Source organism: Pseudophryne corroboree, chromosome 6 (assembly GCF_028390025.1).
Source record: "Pseudophryne corroboree isolate aPseCor3 chromosome 6, aPseCor3.hap2, whole genome shotgun sequence".
NCBI lineage: Eukaryota > Metazoa > Chordata > Amphibia > Anura > Myobatrachidae > Pseudophryne > Pseudophryne corroboree.
The window spans coordinates 439,721,999-439,748,923 of record NC_086449.1 but is presented as its reverse complement, the minus strand read 5'-3'; the positions used below and the strand labels follow the sequence as shown (position 1 = coordinate 439,748,923).

The following is a 26,925-nucleotide window of genomic DNA, read 5'->3' as shown; positions in this document are numbered from 1 at the left end:
CTGACGTAGTAGAGGCCTTGGCTGCTAGGATACCGGCATCAGAAGCCGCCTCTTTAATATAGCGAGAAGCTGTGACAATATATGACAAGCATTGTCTAGCATGGTCAGAGGAGATTTCAGCTTCTAACTCCAAGGACCATGCTTCAATAGCCTCTGCCGCCCATGTAGCTGCAATAGTGGGCCTTTGTACAGCACCCGTGAGGGTGTAAATCGCTTTTAGACAACCCTCCACACGTTTATCCGTAGGCTCTTTTAGAGACGTGACGGTAGTGACAGGTAGAGCTGAGGAAACCACCATCCTAGCCACATGTGAGTCTACTGGAGGAGGCATTTCCCAATTCTTAGACAGCTCTGGCGCGAGGGGAAAGCGAGCCAGCATCTTCTTTTGAGGCACAAACTTCGTACCCGGGCTTTGCCAGGGTTCCTGACGTATATCCACTAGGTGGTCAGAGTGAGGTAAAACTTGTTTAATCACCTTCTGACGCTTGAACCTATCTGGTTTCTTAGGAGGAAGGATCATCCGTAATCTGCAGAATTAACTTAATAGCCTCCAAAAGATCAGGAACATCCACATGTGAACTACTCTCCCCATCAGCCGTATCTGAGTCAGAACCTGTGGGGTCAGTGTATGTGCTGTCTTCATCAGACGAGGTGTCAGTGACAGCAGTGGATTGTGAGGAGACGAGCGCTCGCTTAGAGGACCTCTTGGACTTAGGTGAGGGTTGGTCAGAGTTTTTAGTAGTCAGGGACTGGTTTAAGTTCTTTAATTGAGCAGATAAATCGTCCGCCCATGGCGGGTTAGCTGAAGGGACCACATACGGTTGTACCGGCATTGGGGGTGCCATAGGGGGTGTTAGTTTATGAACTAGCGTATGCAGAAGCGTGGAAAAAGCGGCCAACGGAGGGTCAGTATGTGCCTCCGTTGCCACAGTCCCACTAGGGGGCAAGGAGCCCCCAGAACCAGAGCCCACAGCTGCTATATTCTCCCCATATGTGCCTGTGGCTTCAGCAACACCAGCAGTGTGTTCCGCCCCAGAACTGTTACCCTCAGAAGCAGACATGATATAACTTGCAGTATGAGGTAACACAGTACAATTATTAGCAGCACTATAACCTTAAACCCAAACCCCTGCGCAGTGTAGTCAGCACCAGCAGAGATAAAGGAGAGATATGGTGACTAAATCACAGAGAAAAATACGTAATACAGTATATCTTTGTGAAAATCCTATATTAAATAACACCTGACGCACCAAGCCCCCTCAGGTTATAGAATATAGGGATAGCAAGATGAGTGAAAGACACGAAATGGACACCACTCAGCTATCAATGCACACACAAATAGTCACAGTTTGTACAATGCAGAGGTTATTACAGACAATAATACTGCACTGGACTAGCTTACACAGCTATATAGTCAATAGATATAACACTACACAGTAAGAAACTGGATGTATATCACAGGGTAATTGTACTATAAACCCCTGACTAAATGCACTCTTTCTTACTAACACTGACTAAAAAGGCAGGTAGAATACTTAAGTGTCATGTAAAGGCACAACTCTGACAACCAGGCGGCTTTACATAGGAGGATTTGCCCAAGCAGTCCCAGGAACAGTGAGCTGAGGAGTAATGGCGCCTCAGACACTGACAGGGAGTGAGAAAAAGACAGAGATGCAGCTCCAGGGTGGGAACACTTGCTGGAAATGGCGCCCTGGGGCTGGGGGAGGGGCTTCAGGTCTAAGCCTTATCCCCCTTGCTGGCAAAACCACCGGATATTGTGGGCGATATTAAAATCGGTTTTAAGAGAAAACCTGACCTGCGCCCATGCCCTGGTGATCTCGTGGGATTGCCTGTATCCACAGTGTCCACCGCCAGCGTGCGCGGCCCTCCTCCCACTGACCGCGCCGGATCGCGATAAAGAACGGGTCCCGCGAGCGGGACCCACTTACCACCTCCCGAAGCGCGGCCACGCGGTCCTGGAGAGCCTCAGCCGTGTGTGTCTAACATGAACAAAACCGGAGCCTCCGCTGTAGGTACCCGGCAACCAGGGCGCGGGAGTGTACAGCGCCGCTGGGGAGAGCTGGAGCTGCAGCAGAGAATGTCACAAGACATTTACCACTGCTGCTGCCCTTGAAGTCTTCACTTTTTACCTCATAAAAAGCTTTTCTCAGGGCTGCTTGGAGCAGCCCCTCTGTTAAGTGCGTGCCTGCTTACTGCAGCACCAACTGACAAACTGAGCTCCTGTGCTGGGAGTTGGGGTGATATAGGAGGCAGCGCTATGCATCTTGGGAAGAAGGTCAAAACTTTGAGCCTGTTGGTGCCTCGGATCAAGATCCTACTCTACACCCCATTGTCCAGACTTGTGGAGCCCAGTGTACCCCGCAGCAGAAAATTTATATTTTCTTGCATTGCAACCCAGAGATGGCGGTAGCATAGTCCTTCTTTACAAGTGATAATGAGCTCATGCATGCCTGTGTCAGTGACAGACAGCGAAGCTGACTGAGCTCACAGATTTGTGGACAGGTGAGTGCTGTCACTGTGACTCACCTTGTGGAAGGAGGCATTACTGTGTGGCATAACGTGTAAGAGGCAATACTGTGAGGCATAATGAGCAAGGGGCATTACTGTGTGGCATGGAACTACTATTATGTGGCATTATGTGTATAACGGGGACTACTACTAGATGTGGCATTATGTGTACAGTATAAGGGGCTCTACTGTGTGGCATAACTTATTAAGGGGCACTACGGTGTGACATAATTTAAATTGGAAGTACTACTGTGTCGTTATGCTCCTTCCCCACAAGATGTTTTGTGCATTATGTCCCTATTAAAAAATAGGGGGGTGGGCCAATTCTCTTTCTGGCACAAGGGATAGAAAGCTCACCAAAGAGGCACAATGGGTTCAATTCAATTAGCCACAAGGGCGGTAAATTGTCTTGCAACGGCATGGAAGCACCAACAGCAGCACATACTATTGTCCCCTTCGCTGCCCGATCTTGCTGATTTTTGTATGCAGCCCTATGAGGTGCGGACAGAAAATTAATCCGGAGCTACCGTAATTGTGGAAAATAGCTGCATGTGCTCACATGGATTCATGGGGCGGGTTAATTGAATCTACTCTATAGATGGAATTTGGTGGAAGTAAAGCTGCTGATCCTGATCTGTACTAGGGGGTCTATTCACTAAGCCTTGGAGAGAGAAAAAAGGTAAACACCAATCAGCTCCTAATTGTCATTTTTCAAACACAGCCTGTAACATGGCAGTTAGGAGCTGACTGGCTGGTATATTATCTCTCTTCACTTTACCTATCTCCAAGGCTTAGTAAAGAGAGCCCTATAACACATAATGGACTAAGGGGAACATTTACTAAGTAGTGATAAGAGCGGAGAAGTGAGCCAGTGGAGAAATTTCCCCATTAACCAATCAGCAGCTCTGTATCATTTTACAGTATGCAAATTATAGATGTTACTTCAGTGCTGATTGGTTGCCATGGGCAACTTCTCCACTGGCTCACTTCTCTGCTGTGATCACTGCTTAGTAAAATGTACCCCTGAATGTGTTATTTAACCATTAGTCACTCAAATATGGTGTTTCCAAAGCAAGGAATTCAATTTTAACAAGGGAACAGTATTCTCCTGGCTCATTGTTAGATGACATGTGTGAAGCTATATGCTTGTAAAACTGCTTTATACATTGATAGACGGTTATTATATAAATGCCGAAAACAGATTAAATGCACGTTACTTACTCTGCAATTGTTCAGTTCTTCTGCTGTGACAAAGATTGTTCCACAGTTCTTTCCTGGAATCCCTCTATTTAAAAAGAACAAAGCATATAGATATGCAAAGTATATAGAGATGAAGGTTTTAAAAACAAATCACTGAAGATCAAAGTCTCATGTATAAACATGTACACATGTTCTTGAAAGGGTTCCTAAAACTACAAAGTTTAGGAATATTTTTATTGACAGTGTGCAGAAGAATTATTCCCCACATATAGCAAACAAACATTATAGGAACATTAATTTCCATTACATTCAGGATGTGAGAATGATTGGGCGAGTTGGAAGGGGGCAATTTAAGCACGTCACTTGACTAACTGTGTACCTAATCATAGAGGAAAAGAATTTAGTAAAACATGGTCACTGTTGTGCAACCTAACCCCCCCAAAAAAAAAAAAAACAAACAAACAAACAAACAAACACAAAACCCTACAAATATAAACAAAATAAAAAACCACACCACACTATTCCCAGTTATAGCAATTATAAAACTACTCCAGGAGAGAGGATTACAGTAGAAAGAAAGATCACAAAGAGACTAATCAATTTACTTATTAAGCTGCATATTTATTTATTAAGTGGCAGTTTTTCAAAGTAGCTTTTTCATTAGTGGTTTTGACCACTAAACTTGAAAGGGTTATATTATTAAATGTAAAACGGTAAGAACCACCATCAAGCACTATAATCTGAGTAATCACTGTATGCTGTACCCTTAATCTGCTATTTCAATTGTTCCTTGCACATTATAGGTCATAAACTAATTTGGGCAGTGCAATCTTAAATTTCTGTATCATGTCATTGCATGTTATTTCTTTGTGTCTTGAGCACCTCAGTGTACAGTGTTACATAGTATGTGCATACCTCTCAACATATGGGTGGGATCAGGACTGTTCACGCACCCAAAAAGGGGACATGTCCTTGTGTCCTTCCTTAGAGGCAAACATAATAAATGCAAGGTTGGGGAGAGGGGTGTATATATATATATATATATATATACACACACACATATACACACACACACATACAGTGGCGTAACAGTGTTCGGTCGAGCAGGATCCTAACCTGGAAGTTTCAGTGCTACAGGCAAAATGTTCAATGCTAACGAATATATGTATTGCAGGTACGTGCACTGTTGTAGTTATGTGGGGTTTATTTTCATCACGCCACATTTAAAAAGTAGGAATGATTCAGTCTGAAATTAGAATCAATAAAAGTCTATTTCCCGAAGAAAGCATTCTAAATAAACACTCTTATAAGTATATATTGTAACAATGCATAGTTTCATCAAATGCATTTTAAGAATATTTAAAATTTCCTTCAGTTTATCAAAAACTCCTAAATGAACATCCTTAGGCATGGCAACAAACCTAGAAGCATAAGTACATTTACTAAAGAATATCTGAAGCAAAAGAGATTTGACATTAAAACATCGAAATTGACTTCAGAAAAACAGAACAAAAAAAAACACTTGGCCCATCCAACTTGCCAAAGTACACGTACACACTTACATACTAGGGTTAATTTTGTTGGGAGACAATTAACCTACCAGTATATTTTGGGATTGTGGAAAGAAACTGGAGCACCCCTGAGGAAACCCTCACAAGTACTGGGAGAGTATACAAACGCCACACAGTTAGGGCTTTTACAATGGTCCTGACCTTGACCCAATATAAATGTTTTAGAGTACATTACTACAACATTACAGTTGATCTCACAGTGTATATTGGTGGTCATTCCGAGTTGTTCGCTCGTTGCCGGGGGAGTGGCTGGCCGAACGCAGGGCGTGTTTGTGACGTCAAACCAGGAACTAAACGGACTGAGGTGATCGCAAACTAGGAGTAGGTCTGGAGCTACTCAGAAACTGAATGAAAATTTTTAGTAGCAGTTCTGCTACTCTTTCGTTCGCTATTCTGCTAAGCTAAGATACACTCCCAGAGGGCAGCGGCCTAGCGTTTGCAATGCTGCTAAAAGCAGCTAGCGAGCGAACAACTCGGAATGACCACCATTATTACAATGTCAACAAATCAAATTATGGAATGAAGGTATGGCAAGCAATTGGATTGTTTTGTGTCACACAATGTGAATACAAAGAACTGTAGCAGGGGCGTAGTAAGAACTTTGTGGGCCCCATAGCAACATTTTGAAGGGGCCCATGTCCCAACGCTTCTAGAGAGACACCTCTCCGCAGCAGTTGTTCATTTTATTCCTTAGTTCATTTTCCAAAACATAATAGTGCTCTAGTTTAATTTTCTGAACAGTAGTGCCTTAGTTAATGTTATGCCCCATATTAGTGCCCTAGTTTATTTTATGGACCATTGTAGTGCCCTAGTTCACATTATGTCACATTGTAGGGCTGAAAGTATAGATTATGCAAGTACGCGGGTACGCTCATGTCCAGAGAACCCTTAAGAATTTGGCAGTGGGTACGCAGTACCACCTGCCACACACTTTGCCATTACCACAATTATAATATGCCACAAAGCAACAAGACCATGGTGCTTAGCAGCAAGACGGCTCTTCCCACTTTGTCATGGTTACTGGGAGTGCGACAGTGGCTGTATTTTCATGTTATAATGGAGGCATTACTTTATACGGTTATTAAATTGGGGGCATTACAACATATTTCTATTATACTGGCGGTATCACCATATATTTCTATTATACTGGAGGCAATACTATATATACTATATATTGTTATAAAATTTGGGGCATTACAACATATTTCTATTATACTGGCGGTATCACTATATATTTCTATTATACTGGAGGCATTACTATATATTTTTAGCCTTGCCAGATTCCCCCCCTCCCCCCCCAAAAAAAGGGTCTGTGTCGTGTGGCCAGGCCGCTAGTGTCATGTCATGTAGTGTCATGTAGCCACTCCCACTAGCATCATGTGACCACGCCCTCTAACACAAGACAACGCAAATTTTTTGGTACTCAGTACTACTAAGAAAATATTTCTACTTGCACCACTGATTGTGCAACACTGGCTGGGCACGCGTTGCCGGCTGCTGAGATCCCAATGGTCCCCGGGATCCTGGGCAGGTGGGGAGTGCGAGTGCAACAAATCCCCTTTGCGGGCTTCCTGCGCTCGCCACGGTGTTGTCTCGGAGGCTAGCTGTGCTTGCCACAGGTTCTATTCCTACTCTATGGTGTTGTGGACACCCACCTGTGGGAATAGACCCTGTGGGTAGGCATTCTGACTGCCAGCATTTTGAGCACTCGGGATTCTGGCATCGGCATAGTGACCGCTGGTATCCCAAGCGCCATCACATGACCGCAGCCCTGCAACACAGTACCCACAATTCACATTATGACATACAGTGACCCCAGTTCATATTCTGTCACATTACAGTGCCCTCAGTTAATATTGTGCCTTACTACAGTGCCTCCACTTCCTATTGTGCCACATTACAGTGCGCCAAATTAATATTGTGCCTTACTACAGTGCCTCTACTTCATATTGTGCCACATTACAGTGCCCCCAGTTAATATTGTGCCTTACTACAGTGCCTCTACTTCATATTGTGCCACATTACAGTGCCCCCAGTTAATATTGTGCCTACACTTTATATTGTGCCACATTACAGTGCCCCCAGTTCATATTATGTAACATAATGCCCTCCAGTTCATTTTATACCATGTTACAATGAGCCTGTCCAGGGCATAACTAGATATATTGTAAGCACCAAGGAAAGTTTGTAAGGACCCCATTGTACCACCCAATGGTGACAAATGTATATAACAAGCGTTACTTTAACAGGGAATGTGGGCCCCTCTTAAATCCCATAGCAGCTGTACTCCCTGCACGTAAGGTAGCTACACCCTTGAACAGTAGTATAATTAAATACTTTCGACAGGGGTTATCTTTTAGCAAACATGCAACTAGCAAAATTAAGTCGCACAAAAAAAAAAAAAAACTAAAATCAATAACCAATTACAAAAATTATTTTACCAATCTTAAAAAAAAAGACTGTTTATCACTCTTGCTAAACGCTTGAAAAAGCTTATTTGCAATAAAGGTCACATTCACATGTCCTCAATAAATGGTTATTTTATTTTTATTTCATAGTTGCAAACAAAGCTTCCGGTATACCTATGTAGTCTCCGGACACCTGTCACCTAATGAATAAAGCTTGAAACTCATTTGCATGTGTGACTCTGCAACAGTTGTTACTGTAATGGCTATTTAAAAAGCAACAGCAGTATATAAGGAACCATATAAATTGTTAAGGTAAATTACATATCTGATGTAACAGCTAGGACTGCAAATCTCCTATGTAACCAGGCCTTACATTTTTAATTAACCAATACCCCTTTCACACCGCAGCTTTAACCCGGTAAATTGCAGATTTTTCAGCCTTCCTAAACGGTTTTAGCTGCGATGTGAAAGGGCCACCTTGAATTTACCGTTTTCAAAATACTGGTATTTTGAAACGGTTAAAAAGCAGGGTCCTACCCAGTTCAGAACCGTTTCACTGTGCAGTGTGAAAGGCTCTGAAACGGTATTTCCAAGCCACAGGAGGTGATAGGCTGTCTCCATGTGTGATGTCACCAAGCAGAAGCAGGAAGCTGGAGGAAAAACACATCAGACACATGAGAGTGGGTTTAGAAGCGTTTTCTTACTGCAAATATATTATACAATGGCAACTTGGAGCGATGAAGAGGTGAGGTAGCTGCTAAGAATCAGAGGGGATAAGGAAATCTGCAGACAAATAACTGGGACAGTCAAGGATGCACTCATATATAAAAACATGGTTAAAATGCTTCAAGCTGCTGGGTTCCATCGTACGACTATCCAAATTATTAATAATTAATTACTTAATAATTATTAATAATGTGTGGGCCAGAAAAGTCCATTTACAATGACAACCACTGTTTTCTATGGGTGAAACGGGTTGTCAAAGTCAGAAAAATATCATGCTACACGTTGCCATATATTCACCTCATGCGCTTGCCCGCTGCACATGCACTTTCTCTGGCGTGCGTGCACATATTCGCAAATTGCGTGACGGCACCCCCTCGGCCATGCGCTCGAGCGCGTGGTATGTGCATTTACGGTAGGGTTTGTGTGCGTCTAGCGGGCGACTCAATCATTAAATAATAAAACCAAATAGTATGTTTTATAGATAATGTTCCCCTTAGTGATAACTGTAAGTTTGTTTAATGTGACTTGTTCACGGACTTGGGAATCCCTCTTTACGTGGTACAAAGGGGGTCTGATTAAGGTTGAACAGTGGTGTCTGGTAACTAACCGAAGAGTATTTTAATAGCAATAAACCGGTGTTGGTTAGGTAAAGATTAATCGCTCCTGCGTGTAGTTATGGCCATTAGTAGTTTCTGGACATTTCATATATTTGCAGTTCATTATCCATGCGGCGGGAATCCGGCGATTCCCTCCCACCTGAGCAGTTTGATATAGTCGCAGTCCACCTGTTCAAACTAACCTATGACCTTTTGTTATGATGCAGGGAGACATTCCTGTGTCCAATGAACAATGAGATTATAGGTCCCTTTGTAGTATACTGTACTCAGTGTATATAAGATCAGCCAGCTTGGGCAGCTCTCTCACTCTCCACAAACGGTTTTCATCTTGACTAACTCGGAGCTGGTACCAGAAAGCTGCGCAGCGATCATTCCCAGTGTGTGTAAGTAATTCTCTGCAAACCAACTTGTTCTCTGTTTGTATTGGCCATTCCCTCTCTCTCTGTTATAGTATAAGTTTGTGACGTTATTGTATATTTCTGTCTAGATATTCTGTTAGAATTATATGTTAGTTTGTAGTGTATGACTTGTAAACTGTTTCCCCTTTTCAATATAACTAAAAGCTTGTTAGTAAAGGTGTTGGAAACTTAGCAAGGTATCGTGTGTTCATTACATTGCAGAGGGTAATAGGAGCGTCTCGATCGCTCAAATCAGCTTTAGTATTAACAAGGTTAAGCAGCGTTAAATCGCTACAGTATTTCAGTACAAGGTTTTACAGCATAAGAGTATCCTTTCGGTGTGTTACATTCAAGGTTTACTGATTGTCATCCCGTGAGCGTCTGCGCTGCTCGTGTTCTCCTCGTGGACTCGAGCGTCCGCTACGCTGGTAGCGTAGCATTACGGTAGTCGCCCGCCTATAGCGTGCTCGACACCACGCATTAAGCTGTGAACGAGCGTGTCGCATGTGCGTCTCGATCACGGCTGAGCGTATGCAACGCTAAGTGCGTACCCTTACGGTACCCCATACGCCAATTGCGTACTGTGTCTCTTACCCATTATGGTGAATGTTATAAGATAAATAGTTAGCTTTATCAATTGGCGGCTCGTCCGTCCTCCACATATCCGCACTAGCGAACACAGACTTTATCTGTCAGCAAGGGCGGGAAGGCAGTATCCCTTCGTATCGGGATACAGTAGTGCTGGCTAGATAAGCGTCTGTTTCGCTACGTTGAAGGAGTGCTGGTGGAATCCGGAACCGGAGGTAAGAACAATACGCTAGTGTCTTTTAAAACTGTTTATTTCTGTTTTGCGTACACACGCACGCACGCACACACCTGTATTTCTTTTCATTTGTGTATTCTCACATATCACTTTCCTGGTTGCCATTTCACAATTGATAACGTGCTGAGAAAGATGTGTTGTTATTGGTAGTTAAAAATAATATTAATACGTTAAGGAGTAATTTGTAATACACGCGCACGGCTTGCCTAAGATACAAGGAAGTTTGGTGTGGTGTCCGGTAGATGATTACAGTTAAAGATCATCTACATTGATATAAACGTGTTAATTGTATTTCTGTGGATATACCTGGCTGGCGTACACGTGTCTCTAACAAAGGGCGAGACTAGTGTACGCGACGCAAGGGCCGACGCACGGAGCGTCTGGGTACGCCCACATAATACAAATCACACAATAGTATTGTTTTAGTTAGGCGATAAGGAGGCAACGCGATAATAGCGCAAATCGATCTCAGAGTCCAAAATTTTAAGCTAATAGATCCTTCTCTAGTTGTAACTCCTCGGGATTAGCCTGCGATACTGAATGAAAGGGATTTCTGCGCAGAAACGAAAGTAAAGAGTACATGAGGTGAAAGAGTGTGTATACATATATATAAGTTTCTAATTTTTGGGGTTGAACCAAAGGAAATCATCGAGTTCTCGTGAAGGTACATACGTGTAAGTGACTGCACGGTGGCTTGGGAGGCATCCCTTGTTAAACATTAAAAAAGAGCATTAGAGTATAGCAGACCAGGAGGTCTACTGTAGCACAGACCAGGAGGTCCAGGTACAGCAGACTAAGAAGTCCCCTATAGATAAAGAGTAAAAGAGCACAACACCAGAAAGGGTTGGTGCGGTACCCATATAGGCCATTAAGCTCAGGCTGAAGGAATTCGCAGCCGCAATTTTCGATTCCACTGGTCGCTCCACACATAAGATTAGTTGCTTATGTGCAGAACGATTGTACCGCACGTAATTGTGTGCATTAGTTAGTAACTTGACCCAGTACCATTTGCGTACGCTAGAGGGGTCATAAACGCTATTTGTACATTCTTACGTGATTTGTGTAAATTTTTTTATTTTAAGGGAAGTTCGCTGGTCACTTGGGAACTATCCAACAACCAATAGTTACTGGAAAGGGTTAAGTGCTCTTCGGATCACACCCACATGTTCCAGTAAATAGAGGTTCAGGTCGCAGGGGCCCTAGGTCGAGTACGCCAGCGCTAGAGCAGTGTGTGGGCGTATTGGTCGACGTGGGCGAGTGAGTGGAGTACTCGGTAAACTTCCGCCGCCGGCCTACCCCGGACATCTTGGTTTTTGCAAGGGTTCGCTGAAGACCCTGATTTGAAGGTCAGAGGTAGTGAAAGCAACACCTGCAAAGATGGGGGCCAGTTGTTCAGGTAGGGGGCGATCAACCTCGGTTCGGGTTGATTTAGTAAACCGAACAATCGGGTCGGCAAGGTATGTAATGTGTGAGAAATACGGTTCACACACAGAAGTTTTGTGCGATGAATGGGAAAGAATGACTGTGCATGATGGGGAAAAGTTCCCACGGGTAGGCAGTTTTAGTCCCGAGGTGTTACAGAATCTAAGGAGAAGGATATGTCTCATTAAATCTGCAAAGAGACGGATCAAACATTATGATTATTTACAGTTATGGCAACAGGAAGGTGAAATACAAAGAGGATTGGCTCAAGCGGGTGGATCTAACCCTATCAGAAAACTGATAGCCACCGCGCCACCACCACCATACATAACGGGAGAGAAGGTGGTTGCAGAGAATGGCACACTGGTGAATGATAAACATGCACTTAGTAACTGTATAAATGTTAAGACTAATGTAACCAAGATTGTTGATGCTAATGTTAACCCGTACAAGCTGTACCCTGTTTTAAACTTTCCCCAGGATTGTGACCAAGAGGATGAACCAACAACAATATCGGCACTCTCTCTAGCAGCCACCATAGCAGAAACAACAGTGGGCACGGTCCAACCCGTAAGATTAGTATCAAAGGCCCCTAGTGGAGGGACAGGTGAGATCGTATCAACTGGTAAGTACGGCACCATACAATATGCTGAAACCATTTCACCACATGCTGTAGAATCTACTCAGAATGATGTTATTGGACTTAATCCCGTTAGGGTAATTGCAGTGCCAAATGGGAAAACTGACACTTCAGGAGTCACATCGCCATGCACTGCCCCTTTTCTCGAATGGAATTAAGATCAATGGTGTCTGAATTCCCTGATCCTAGGAAAGATCTAGTTGCAAGCCAGGAATACATTAGAGAGCTAGGAAATACTGTGGAGCCCAATAACACAGACTGGCAGATATTGCTGAGGGCATGTTTACCCTCCAATGTCGACTCAGCGAGATTTTTAGCTGACTGTAAATTAGATGAAGATGTACCCCTTACGGATGTGTACAACCAAGATAATGTAAAGAGAATAAATTTACAGTTAGAGTATTTTCCAGCTGTTGTCAAATGGAACAAAATTTTCTCCATCAAACAGAAAGAGGGAGAAACAGCAGCTAATTATTTTCATCGGGCACTACAGGATATGGCTAAGTATACAGGCATAGAAGGCATTAAGACAAATGTGAATCATAGAGAAGTAGCAGTATCTGTGTTAATGGATGGTTTAAAGGAAGTATTGAGGACGAGGGTACAGACCACCCAACCATGTTGGCGAGGTCTGTCGGTGGCTACTTTGAGAGAGGCCGCTATTGATCATGATCGGAATATCACCAGACACAGGGAGTCGCAGAGTGATAAGTTAATGGGCGTAAGTATACAGGCCCTGACCACAAGGCCACCTCAGTATAAATCTCAGACCCCTGTGGGTAAGTCAAATGTGGTAACTTGTTATTACTGTCATAGAGAGGGACACTATGCACGAGACTGTAGATCAAAGAATGCACAAAAATCATATCAACCCCCTAGACAACGACATGACACACGAAATTGGGATCAAGGACCGCAGAGACGGAGTTATGAGCCACACGCAGGGGAAACAAAAAGGTATCCCCCAAAAAGAGACTGGCAAGTCACTGATAGATCCCATTTACCCCCTTCACAGGTAATAGCTGCCAGCGCAATGCAGGGAGGCCACCACGCACCATAGGGGCGAGGCCACACCTGTAATCTGCAGCCAGTGAAATTGATTGCGAGCCTTGGAAGTGAACCCGAGGTCACAATTGATGTAGCTGGTAAATCTCTAAATTTCCTTGTAGATACGGGGGCGGCCAAGTCAGTGATAAATTCGACCGTGGGCATGAGAACCACTGGTAAAACAATTCCAGCCATGGGAGTAACAGGAGTAGTACAGCACTACCCTTTAAGCAAACCTGCAGAGATTACGATAGGGCCTTTGCATACCAAGCATTCTTTCCTGCTGTCTGCATCGGCTCCGACTAATCTCCTAGGGAGAGATTTACTGTGCAAAATGGGATGCGTCATATACTGTACTCCTGAAGGTGTGTTCTTGGACATACCCGAAAACCACGCTCAGGAAGCGCAGGATATGCTAGACTCCCCAACAAGATTAATGTCACACACTGTTGTTGTAAATAGGTGTCCGTCCAAGGTAGAGGAAATGATTTCCCAGATACCGGAATCACTTTGGACCAAGGATGGACAAGACACTGGATTGATGGCAAACGTAGCCCCAGTAGTTGTGCAAGTAAAAGATGGTAGGATAGCTCCAAAAATCCCACAATATCCTCTGAAGCCGGAGGTGGAGTTAGGAGTTTTCCCTGTAATAGAGCGCTTGCTACAACAGGGCATTCTGGTAAGGACGTCCAGCACTGCAAATAGTCCCATCTTCCCTGTTAAAAAGAGTGGGGGGAGGGGTTACCGATTAGTGCAGGATCTAAGAGGGATCAACAAAATAGTTGAGAGTCAATTCCCCGTAGTACCAAATCCAGCTGTCATCCTTATGCAAATCCCTCCCACTGCCAAATTTTTCACTGTGATTGATCTCTGCTCCGCTTTCTTCTCGGTACCTCTGCACCCTGACAGTCAATACTTATTCGCATTCACATACAGAGGAGTTCAGTACACTTGGACTCGATTACCACAAGGTTTCATAGACAGTCCAAGTATTTTCTCACAAGCTCTGCATGATTGTTTACAGTCTTTCCAACCAGAGAGTGGATCAATATTGATACAGTACGTGGACGATTTACTAATGTGTTCAGATTCACTGGAAGCGTCCCTGAGAGATACGAAACAGCTCCTGTTTCATCTTTCAGACACAGGACACAAGGTTTCCAAAGACAAGTTACAATTATGCCAGACCCGTGTGAAGTATTTGGGACACTGTCTAACACAAGGACTAAGACACCTTACCGCTGATAGAATTCAAGCAATTCGTGACATGACCCTGCCACAAACCCAGCAACAGATTAGAACGTTTTTAGGAATGTGTGGGTATTGCCGTAACTGGATCCCAGGTTTTTCCATACTGGCCTTACCTTTGCAGGAGATGGTCTCATCAAGCAAACCTGATCGGATTTCGCACACAGACGAATCCGAGATGGCATTTGAGAGACTTAAACAGTGCCTAACGCAGGCACTAGCATTAGGTATGCCTGACTATGGGAAACCCTTTGAGCTGTACGGAACAGAGAGTGCTGGGTGCGCAGCAGGTGTCTTAACCCAAAAGCATGGTGATGCCAGCTAGATACGGTAGCGCGATCCCTCCCCACATGCTTGCGAAGTGTTGCAGCAATAGCATTGCTAGTCACAAAAAGCGAAGATGTAGTGCTAGGACACAACCTCACAATTCATACACCACATGCAGTGTCAGCCTTACTGAATTCTGCCCAAACCAGACACGTCTCATCAGCGCGGTTTACAAGATGGGAAATGGCATTGATGGCCCCCGTAAACATCACCATAAGGAGATGCAGCGCATTAAATCCTGCGACGTATCTCCCAGGTGTGCCTGGACAGGCACAAAGGGTGGAGGATGAGAGTGATGGTGAAGGAGGATTTAATACAGGGGATGACACGCATGATTGTATGGAATATTTGACCCAAAATTTCACGGCAAGGCCTGACATCAGTGACAACCCACTGGAAGATGTAGATTTTACTTTCTACACTGACGGTAGTTGTCACAGACAGACGGACTCGGGAGACTTGTGTACTGGATACGCAGTCGTAGATGACCAAGGTACCATAGAAGCAGAACCGCTAGGCCCACCTCACTCAGCACAAGTTGCTGAACTGGTTGCCCTAACCAGAGCATGTGAATTGGCTAAGGGCAAGTCAGCAAATATTTACACAGATTCTAGGTACGCCTTCGGAGTAGTCCATGATTTCGGAGCCCTATGGCGCCTCAGAAATTTCATGACGGCAGCTGGCACACCCGTAGCGCATGCAGCCCACATCAAAAGACTTCTAACAGCGATACAGGAACCCAACAGAGTGGCTGTAATCAAGTGTAAAGCTCACACATATAGCCAAGACCCGGTATCACTTGGTAACAGCCGAGCAGATGAAGCTGCTAAATCAGCAGCTAGTAACCCCATACAAACAGATAGTACACGACTGATGGTATTTAATACTGTAAACACACAGAAATTGTGTGAAATGCAAAATTTGTGTTCCCCGCAGGAAAAGGCAGTTTGGAGGTCAAAAGGATATGGCCAGGAGTCCTCAGGACTCTGGACAGATGGACATGGTAAACCAGTGGCACCCAGAGCATACCTTCCAAGTCTAGCGGAAGCAGCACACGGGCTGACTCATCTAGGCAAAGAAGGAATGTGTAAGCTAGTAAGAGCTTATTGGTGCGCCCCAGGGTTTTCTTCCCATGCGGGTAAAAGAGCGATGACATGTCTCACCTGCTTGAGGAAGAATATCGGAAAGGCAATACCGACAGAGCCATCCCATATCCCTCCGACAGATGGTCCTTTCCAGGTAATACAGATTGATTTCATACAATTGCCACCTTGTAGAAATTTAAAATATGTATTGGTCTGTATTGGTGTGTTCTCTAATTGGGTTGAAGCATTTCCCGCGGCCACAAATACCGCTGTATTTACTGCAAAGAAAATTGTGCAGGAATTTGTGTGTAGGTACGGTATCCCTAGAATAATTGAAAGTGATTGGGGTACCCATTTCACAGGTGAAGTCTTTCAAACAATGTGTAGGTTGATGGGAATTAATAGTAAGCTGCATACTCCGTACCGCCCCCAGGCGAGCGCGAAGGTGGAAAGAGTAAACAGCACTATTAAAAATAAATTGAGCAAGGTAATGACTGAAACAGGACTGTTATGGCCTGAAGCTTAGCCAATCGTACTATACAGCATCAGAACCACTCCCAGGTCCCCTCTAAATCTGTCTCCTTTTGAAATTCTGTTTGGTCGACAACCCCATGTTATGATTAACCCCCAGGATGATTTGAAATGTAACAATGAAGTAACCGTAAAGTACTTGGTTAAGATGAGTAAACAATTGAGGAATCAGAATGATAATCTAAAGTTGGTGATTCCTGATCTGCCAGACAGTAATTGTCATGACATTGAACCTGGGGATTATGTAATGATACGGAATTTTCTACGCTCAGATTGCCTTATTGACAGATGGGAAGGACCATATCAAGTCTTATTGACCAGCACAACTGCTTTGAAGGTTGCCGAGAGAGAGACTTGGGTCCATTCGTCTCATTGTAAAAAGGTCACTGACCCAGAGAGGTCCCGTGATAAAGAACAGACGGTAGAGGTTGTATCACTAGAGTGTCTGTTCAGGGAGGATTGAGACGACACCTGAGCGCTGAGAATAACAAGACCGGAAGCTTGTCGAGCCAGATTTCTTTTTCCCATTTGTTATTTTCTCCAGTTCCCACCTCCCTCCTATTTCCTTTCCCCCTTCTTATTTTTCTCCTTTTACTCCTCTAAGATGGACTTGCCCCAAGAGACTGTGATCCGGATTTTCCTGTTGACCATGATGTTGACCAGAGCAGTCTGTTTCGGTGAGAGTACCATGGAGGTCGAGAAAGGATCGGGAATGGGTTCTGATGACCAGGATGCAGGCGTAGATTTCCAAGAACAACATAATCTCCGAGTAAAGGCGAGTATCAGAAAACGATCTGGTAGCATTGACAATAGAAGGAATTGTGAAGGATTGTTAGCTGAAGAGAACTGCATCTGTAGGCATTGTGACAATATAGTTGAGGATGGGTGCATAAAGAAATGTCAGTCCAATTTTAATGTCCACATGGACCGGCATCCATTGAGTGACTATCACTCCTTAGTGGGTAAAGTGTTAAATCAGACAGACTGTTGGGTATGCTCTCAAGTACCTCAAGGTCATAGCAAATCAGGACTAGTACCATTCCCATTAACTGTAGGAGAGGTACTTGAGCTAAGTGGTGGTAGGCCGGTGGACAAGAGGTTTAATATCTCTAGTCCTCCTAGTTTGAAGCTCCACCAATATCATGTGGATAGGTCTTTAGTTTGCTTTAACATTTCCAATCCCCGAAAGCCGGGAAATTGGGAAGTGTCATGGAGTAACCAAACCATGACATTTTCACACAGAGCCAACAGAATGCCCATAGACACAGAACTTATATGCCAGATAGCCGACCATAGGAAATTCTTTCGGTATAGGTACACCTTAGGAAGTAGGATCATGCGAGTTGGAGAAGTATCACCAGGATACTGTGCACAGATCGTACAAACTGATACGTGTACTAAACAGATGGGAGAATTAGGGTTAGGAGATTTCACATGGAAAATTTGTAACATGGTAATGTCATACTCCGTCCCATATGTTCTCCCCGATGATGCATATTTCATATGCGGGAGGAAGGCGTATAAGTGGCTTGACCCAAACTCAGAGGGATTGTGCTATATTGGAAAAGTACTGCCTGAAGTAATGACTGTAACCCATAACAAAATGAAGGATATTCACCGCAGCGCCCAAGCTCCTTATACTCACACTCATTACGAGCACATCGTTAAACAGCACCTGATAGAGAGAACAGAGCATCCGGCCTCTGACCTGATCCATGAATCCACCGGGATTCAATTCCTAATCGCGTTAGATATCACTCGTACCGCCAGAGGAGTGATAAATTATAAATATATATCTGCGCTTGCAAATTTATTAGACAATATCACCGAAATGTATGACGACACATTCAGGTACACTGGGAAAGAGTTACAAGCCTACAAAACAGAACTGGTTCAGCATAGGATGATTCTCAATTACCTCACAGCTGTGACAGGCGGGTATTGTGTTACCCTGGCAACTCAATATGGAATCAAGTGCTGCACGTACATTACAAACAGCACAGAGGACCCAGCCGAGGTCATAGACAAAAAGATGGATGACATTTTACAATTAAAGTGGGAGTTTCGAAGGAAACACAATCTCACACTCGCTACTGTGGGTAATGAGCTGACCAGTTGGGTGTCATGGTTGAACCCACGAAATTGGTTCTCGGGCTTAGAAGAATATGGATGTAGGGAAATTCCTTTTGTGTATTCTGGGAGTCGTCATATTGGTTGGCCTGATATTTAGATGCGTTCGGGTTTTAGCGAAGCGTAAAAGTAATACCAGGGTGATGAGTCTAAGGAACGAGGACACTGTACTAACAACGACTAATTTGATGTATGACCCAACGATAGAGACAATGTTGTGATGAAAATGTGATTCCACGGTCCGTTTCTTTCACCCGTTTCTCCTTTGTTTTCCTCCAAGGTACAAAGACATCCGCTTGGAAGAAGAATTTGACAACCTCTTTTATACAGACTATTGATGGACAATGCCATAGACCCCCAATATCCCTAGTGACTTTAACTTTCACGATAGCCCAATACTTTAAAGATTGTAAGTCTATGGACATTGAGAAGGCTTTTTTGCTCACCGTTTATCGCAAAAGCATCAGGAGACTACAGTCAACATGTACATCAAGACAAGACACAAGACAAGACCTCAATCGGCAAATGTATATTAAACTCACATAGTTTATGACTGCATTTACCATAATTGCTTCTTATCTTCATTTCTACAACCTTCAGGTAATGACACACATAGTCGATAGGGAATATAGGCACAGATATCAGCACTCACATATCCCCCCAATCATGTATCATCAACTAAAATGGGCTCCCCCATTTTGATACAACAAAAAGCCGAAAAGAGCTCGGTAAAGTTTGACAGCCCATCCACAGACCCGTAATACGGGATAAGAAGGAATTCAAATGTATACTTCGCAATACCTCGAAGCTTGATCTAAAACACGTACGGCACGATGATACATGACCCCTCAAAACATGGATTCATACACACATGCTTCTACTATCTCACTAGGTCATACTTTTTTACCACCTGATCCTCTTCTCCCTTACCTAATCATAGAAATGTATTTACATTATGACATATATTTTTCTTTTTGAACTGTTTTAGGAAGTGGCAGTTATTGATGACTGCCAAAGGGTGGACTGTCAAAGTCAGAAAAATATCATGCTACACGTTGCCATATATTCACCTCATGCGCTTGCCCGCTGCACATGCACTTTCTCTGGCGTGCGTGCAGATATTCGCAAATTGCGTGACGGCGCCCCCTCGGCCATGCGCTCGAGCGCGTGGTATGTGCATTTACGGTAGGGTTTGTGTGCGTCTAGCGGGCGACTCAATCATTAAATAATAAAACAAAATAGTATGTTTTATAGATAATGTTCCCCTTAGTGATAACTGTAAGTTTGTTTAATGTGACTTGTTCACGGACTTGGGAATCCCTCTTTACGTGGTACAAAGGGTCTGATTAAGGTTGAACAGTGGTGTCTGGTACCTAACCGAAGAGTATTTTAATAGCAATAATCCGGTGTTGGTTAGGTAAAGATTAATCGCTCCTGCGTGTAGTTATGGCCATTAGTAGTTTCTGGACATTTCATATATTTGCAGTTCATTATCCATGCGGCGGGAATCCGGCGATTCCCTCCCACCTGAGCAGTTTGATATAGTCGCAGCCCACCTGTTCAAACTAACCTATGACCTTTTGTTATGATGCAGGGAGACATTCCTGTGTCCAATGAACAATGAGATTATAGGTCCCTTTGTAGTATACTGTACTCAGTGTATATAAGATCAGCCAGCCTGGGCAGCTCTCTCACTCTCCACAAACGGTTTTCATCTTGACTAACTCGGAGCTGGTACCAGAAAGCTGCGCAGCGATCATTCCCAGTGTGTGTAAGTAATTCTCTGCAAACCAACTTGTTCTCTGTTTGTATTGGCCATTCCCTCTCTCTCTGTTATAGTATAAGTTTGTGACGTTATTGTATATTTCTGTCTAGATATTCTGTTAGAATTATATGTTAGTTTGTAGTGTATGACTTGTAAACTGTTTCCCCTTTTCAATATAACTAAAAGCTTGTTAGTAAAGGTGTTGGGACCTTAGCAAGGTATCGTGTGTTCATTACATTGCAGAGGGTAATAGGAGCGTCTCGATCGCTCAAATCAGCTTTAGTATTAACAAGGTTAAGCAGCGTTATATCGCTACAGTATTTCAGTACAAGGTTTTACAGCATAAGAGTATCCTTTCGGTGTGTTACATTCAAGGTTTACTGATTGTCATCCCGTGAGCGTCTGCGCCACTCGTGTTCTCCTCGTGGACTCGAGCGTCCGCTACGCTGGTAGCGTAGCATTACGGTAGTCGCCCGCCTATAGCGTGCTCGACACCACGCATTAAGCTGTGAACGAGCGTGTCGCATGTGCGTCTCGATCACGGCTGAGCGTATGCTACGCTAAGTGCGTACCCTTACGGTACCCCATACGCCAATTGCGTACTGTGTCTCTTACCCATTATGGTGAATGTTATAAGATAAATAGTTAGCTTTATCAGGGTTCAGTGTGAAAGGTACCAAAACGGTAATGAAATGGTAATATACTGGTTACAACATGCGATGTGAAGGGGGTTTAACTGCTCAGACCCGTTTTAAGAACCGTTTAAAGAACCGTTTCAAAAGCAGGTTTTGCGATGTGAAAGCAGCATTATTTTCCCCAAAACAGAGCTGTCTCTACTTGGATAAATGAAATTCAAAGGAATACTATTAGTTTGTGAAATGTCTCCAGTTTAAGATAATTTCAATTTACAATCAATCATTGAGCTAGATTGCTACACTGGTTCATATCAAATTATACGTGCATAATATAATACGTTGATCTTAAATATATAAGTATTAATCTGTGACATACTGTACAGTAGTGCTTCATACATAAATTCTAATACCAAGAGTAATGCTGGCCATACACGTGGACGACTCGCTTTAGATGCGAACCGTCCCACAACCGCCCTCACCCCCTTGCCAGCTCCTTAGCGTACGTCAGATTGTATGTTGCTTTTGCACCGTACGATCTATTATACCTCCGCAACTGCCCTCTGCCGGGATCAAATTTGCAACCAAAACATGCACGATGTGCATGCAATGGGTCGAATGATGCGTCAAAATCATGTATTCGTACACAATATTGATGTAGTGTATGGCCAGCTTTAGTATATCTATCAATAACTTTAAAGCTATTTGATCTGAACCTGAGCCTGCCCAAAAACGTTTTATCTACTGTTAAAGCTAATGTACTGTATAAGTCAGAATCAGAAACCAACAAGCTGTGCTCCATTGAATAAGAACTAACGTTTGAAAATTTGACAGAAATTCCTGAATTTTATGATCGATTAAACATTTGAGATAAATTCGAGCATTGTAAACAGGTTTGGCCAAGTTTGAAGCCATTCTCACCCAACTGAATTTAATTCAAAAGTACACAGCAAGTTTCAGACACAGAAGCGTTCACTGTGCAAACAAAAACAAATATAATACTATAAAGAGTAGACATAGCTCAAACAGGCAACAGTATAAATATTTTTACCATTTATATATCTATATGTACTGTATAAAAGGCAAATACCACTGACTCTCATCACAAAATCTCCTGAACCATAAGGACTAGGAACTTGAAATTTGGACAGTAGCTTTTTTTTGTGACGTAAGAAGGGATTTTTCAAAATTCCATCCACAAATGGGTTAAAAGGTGCAAGATGATTATTGGGAATTCCCCCCTCACAGTGGAGAGTTACGACAGCCCACCTAACCGGGGCTATAACGAATGCATGGTGTCAGCGATACCAAGTCACGGAAGGGGAAGGACACAATGCTCTGTTCCTGGATCTCCTTGCCAGTGGCAGTTGCACAGCAGTCCATTATTATGGTTAAGGAGATTTTGTAATGAGTCAGTGGTATTTGCCTTTTATATATGTACATTTCAAATATAAGTATTTAACCAACCTATTTCCAGTCAGGAAAGGATAGTGTCTCAATTATCAGAGGTTAACCTGCCACTTGAACGAAATATTGCCGAACCTCTCAGAGAGCAACAGGAGAAAAGGAGAGATAGATATTTTGACTCTTAAATGCATTAAAGGAAAGCTTGTTAGTCAGCAACTGCTTATCTAATGCATAAAGGGTACTGACAGCTCTCCCAGTGACCTTAAGTGTTGCGAGAAAATATTTACCTTTTTACCTCAAAGGAGGAACCCTAAGGAGAGCGAAAAGCTAAGCAAGGAGACCTAGGGCCCTTTGGAATAGAGTCACCCTATCCCTATAAAACCTTAAATACAGCAGGCGGAGCTTGGGCAGCATCAGAGGTGGGAGGAGGCAGAAAAGGAAGGAGGCTGATTATTCTCCTCAGCGCCAGCCTTTGACAGCATCCATCCAGGGAAGGCCCTCCCAGAGGTTTCGGCCTGTCAAAGATTGGCAGCGGCGGGCAGAGCATGTCCTGTTGTAAGTCTAATTGCTGATCTTCTGTGATAAACTAACCAGTTAACTTTAGGTATATCCCGTTGTCCAGAAAATAAATCCCGTAGACTACAGAGACTACAGATTCCTATATAATAAAATCCGTTTATTGTTTTGGTGTGTTCTCAGGTGGTTTCATGGAGGGGCACTTTGATGCTATCAGTTCTCAACAACATCCTACCACAAGTGAGCCTGTTTCAAAATTAGTATTAAATTTGCTTGATGACGCAAATCATGTTGTCAAGGCACCACCCACTTCCCAGGACAGAAGGGTGATACTCGTTACTTCTTGCATACCGTTAACATGGTATGACCAGGACCTGCAGTATCATACAATAACTGGATCACTGTCAGAAAACCTGCAAAATATTTTTACATTGACTCTAGATAGATAGATAGATAGATAGATAGATAGATAGATAGATAGATAGATAGATAGATAGATAGATAGGAATAATGATGGTGGAAACCATGTCTGGCATTCTCACAGAAGACATACTCCTTGAGTGTCATATTTACATTTGATACATGTAGTAGAAAAGTCACACTGTCAGATTGTAGAGTGCAGAAATATCAGACACCATTCTATATTTCAACTGCTTTAATTTACACCTCCTACTCCCAACTAGCAGAACTGTTGGCTGAGGATGCACTTCTGCTGCTTCTCCTGGTATTGATAAATTCGGACCCACCAAATCAACATACATCAGGCCAGTGTATATTATTTCAATCATCAACTGCACACTTTTGGTGATCAGGTGCCCACTGTAGCATCAGTTTCACATTATGAGCTTACAGGAGTGAAACTTTGTATCATACTCTGCAGCTGTAGCTTATCGGCTTCAATCTTCAACATGCTGTGCATACAGCCATGTTCTTCTTCATCCTACTATTGCAGCAAATGGTTATTTGAGTAACAGTCACTTTCTTGTCAGGGTGAACCAGACTGGCCATTCCCATCTGCATCTCATTAGCATACCTCCAAACTTTCTAAAGTTGGGTATGCACCTCTAATTAGGGGCATGGCCTCCCGTGAAGTGCCACGATCGCGGGCCATGTCCCCATTTTTGACAATGGGGAGGCATGACAAGCAATCTGTGAATGCACACACAGACATCTATTCACCACTGCTCTACTAAGCTAAGCAGAGCAGCAGATGAGAGAAGTTTACCAACTGTTCTCCCACCACGCGACACTGCAACCCACAGGTGATAGCGGGACAGTTCGAGAAAAATTGGACTATCCCGCCAAAATCGGGACAGTTGAGAGTACTAGGTAGGACTACCACACAGTAACGCACTGGATGATTTTGATTCCTATCCTAACCTCAGTGAACTCGATTGAATGATGTGCATGAAACTCCAAGGTCAACAGCTTGTGAGAAACTCAAACCACCCCGTTTTCCACAATCATTCTACGGCAATAACTTAGTTTACAAGTTTTGACATTTGGACTGAACTACAGCTGAAGCTCTGGACAGTGTTTGCATTATTTATGTATTGACTTGCTGCAACATGATTGATTAGATACAGTATTACATAACTAGCAGATGTACTTGTGTAACTAATATAGGCTATAGTGTGTTATTTTAAATCACTAACGTCATACAAGTGACTGTATAGATGAGCATTATCTATCTTTACACAATACAGAGGCAGATGCTTTCTCTGCCCAAGATGCTTCCGTTGCGCTAGGTGAATGCACTTTAATAACATCTAGATATTTTGTCCTCTTGATTTATAGTCTCTCAAGTAGAAGATGTAACCCATTTGGCAATAGTGGGTTTGGTCGGTAATATCATCTACTTTTGGATTCTGTGCTTTTAGCCCTACTTAAATAAATGCAAACTGCCCTTACCCATTAAACCAATTAAATGCAATTTACTTTGAGCATTAACCTGTGTGCATAGGGAAGGTAGAAACATTTCATGATGTACGTGAAATCCTGTTTCTACCTCTTATTTTCTTTGTTGTTTGTATGTATAGAATGACAAATTTATTTATAGGAATTTACTGGTGTAACAATGCACTGTAAGTGCATCACTGTCAGGCTCCTATGGCCATCTTGCAGAATATCCAGACTGTAGTAGAAACAGCTGGTGTTATGTTTAGAAACCATCCAACTACTGAAATATTTCAATTCTGTACACAGCTTAGAAGTAAATTGTTTTTTGCTCTCAATCAAGTTGAGATAACCTTGATTAAAAGTTACTGTGTCAGCAGTCTGTGTTCAGTAGCCATGCTATAAAGTTCAGGGATTCTGAATGCAAATGTAATATTTGAATTTCAGAAACACAAGGAGATACTGTACCTTGGCTGTGTGACTACCAACTAAATTACTTCTGTCTCCTTAGCCAAAAATAATAAGATTGCAATTATTTACATTTTCCCATCTGTTTCAGAACTCTAGAAATAATGGGAATTGAGAGAAGCATGCATCCCAGTCCCATCCCAAGACTGCATCTACTGCTTTTTACTAAAACGTAATCTTGGTATTTTCTGCTGCTGCCATTAGGATCACTTGTAGATGTCCCTCTTTCTTCAAAATTTTCAAGAAAATCATTGTGTTGAGACCTTTTTCTATGGATTCAACTAACAAAGGGGGTCATTCTGAACTGTTCGCTAGCAGCTTTTTATTGCAGCCAAGCGAACAGATACCCACTGCGCATGCCAGACGGCCGAAGGCTGTAGCTGGGTTGCGATCGCCTCTGCCTGAATGACAGGCAGAGGCGGTCGCTGGGCGGGTGAAACAGCGGCATTTGGCCGCCGTTTCGTGAGTGCGGTCCGGCCAACGCAGGCGTGGCCGAACCGTGCGAGGAGTGGCCTGCAGCGACTGCGTGATGTCATGCGCAGCCGCTGCGGGCCGGGGAGCGACGAGTAGCTCGCGGCCAGCACGCTAAAGCTGCCCTGGTCGGGAGCTACTCTTGAAATGCAAAGGCATCGCCGCAGTGCGATGCCTTTGCACTTCTGCGGGGGAACGGGGGCGGCACTGACATACGGGACGGACTAGACCTGTGCTGGGCGTCCCCCCGCATGTCAGTGTGAATGATCGTAGCTGTGCTAAATTTAGTACAGCTACGATCATCTTGGAACGAGGGCCAAAATCATTACCAATATTTTTTGTAAACACCACAAAACTCTGGAGCATTGGACAGTCAGATCTATGGGATGCAGTTAAAATGCTGCCGGGTGGCATCCCGGTGGCAAAAATACAAACGGCAGAATACCGACTTGCAGGCGGAGTACCATCGTCAAAATGCCGACAGAGGTGGGAATCCCAGTGTAGAAATGCCGACGCCTAGATTCCAGAAAGTCCTCACAGCAGAATGCATTTGCATCCTGCTGTGGGGGGAAGGGGTTTACGCATTAGAAGGGGGGTTAGGGTGTAGGGATGGGAAGGTTAGGGTTAGGTACTGGGGAGGCAGGGTTAAGTTTAGTAACTTAGAAGTGGATGTTAGGGTTTTGCACCAAACGGGGAGAGTTAGTTTTAGGCAGCGGGGAAGGGAAAATTAGGGTTAGGCACCCCCGGGCAGGGTTAGGGTTAAGCACCCACATGGGAGGGTGAGGGTAGGGGACAGGGGGATGTATACGGTGTTAACTGCAGGGCTGTCGGGATTTTAATGGCCGGGTAGCCGATGTCTGTATTCTGACCATTCGCATCCAGTCCATAAGGATTACATACTGAACCCAGATCTACAAGTCTTTAAAAGTGAGGGTATAATGATTGATTTGATTACTAGTAAAAAAGGGCACTCAGTTCAGGGATTTGCCAAGTCGTGCAGATGTGAGAGAGGAAGTTCAGCGATACATAAAAAGTATTGTAAAGTTATATAATCAATGCACCTCACTG

The 26,925-nt window shown here is 43.5% G+C and overlaps 1 protein-coding gene across 1 annotated transcript in view; it reads right to left on the bottom strand.

The window, feature by feature from the left end:
* CPNE8 (copine 8) overlaps positions 1 to 26,925 on the bottom strand; it is a 684,333-nt gene that overhangs the window by 275,991 nt on the left and 381,417 nt on the right. Inside the window, exon 7 of the mRNA XM_063927097.1 lies at positions 3,751 to 3,814. Coding sequence (XP_063783167.1) covers positions 3,751 to 3,814 — 64 coding nt within the window. The remainder of the gene's footprint in view (positions 1 to 3,750; positions 3,815 to 26,925) is intronic.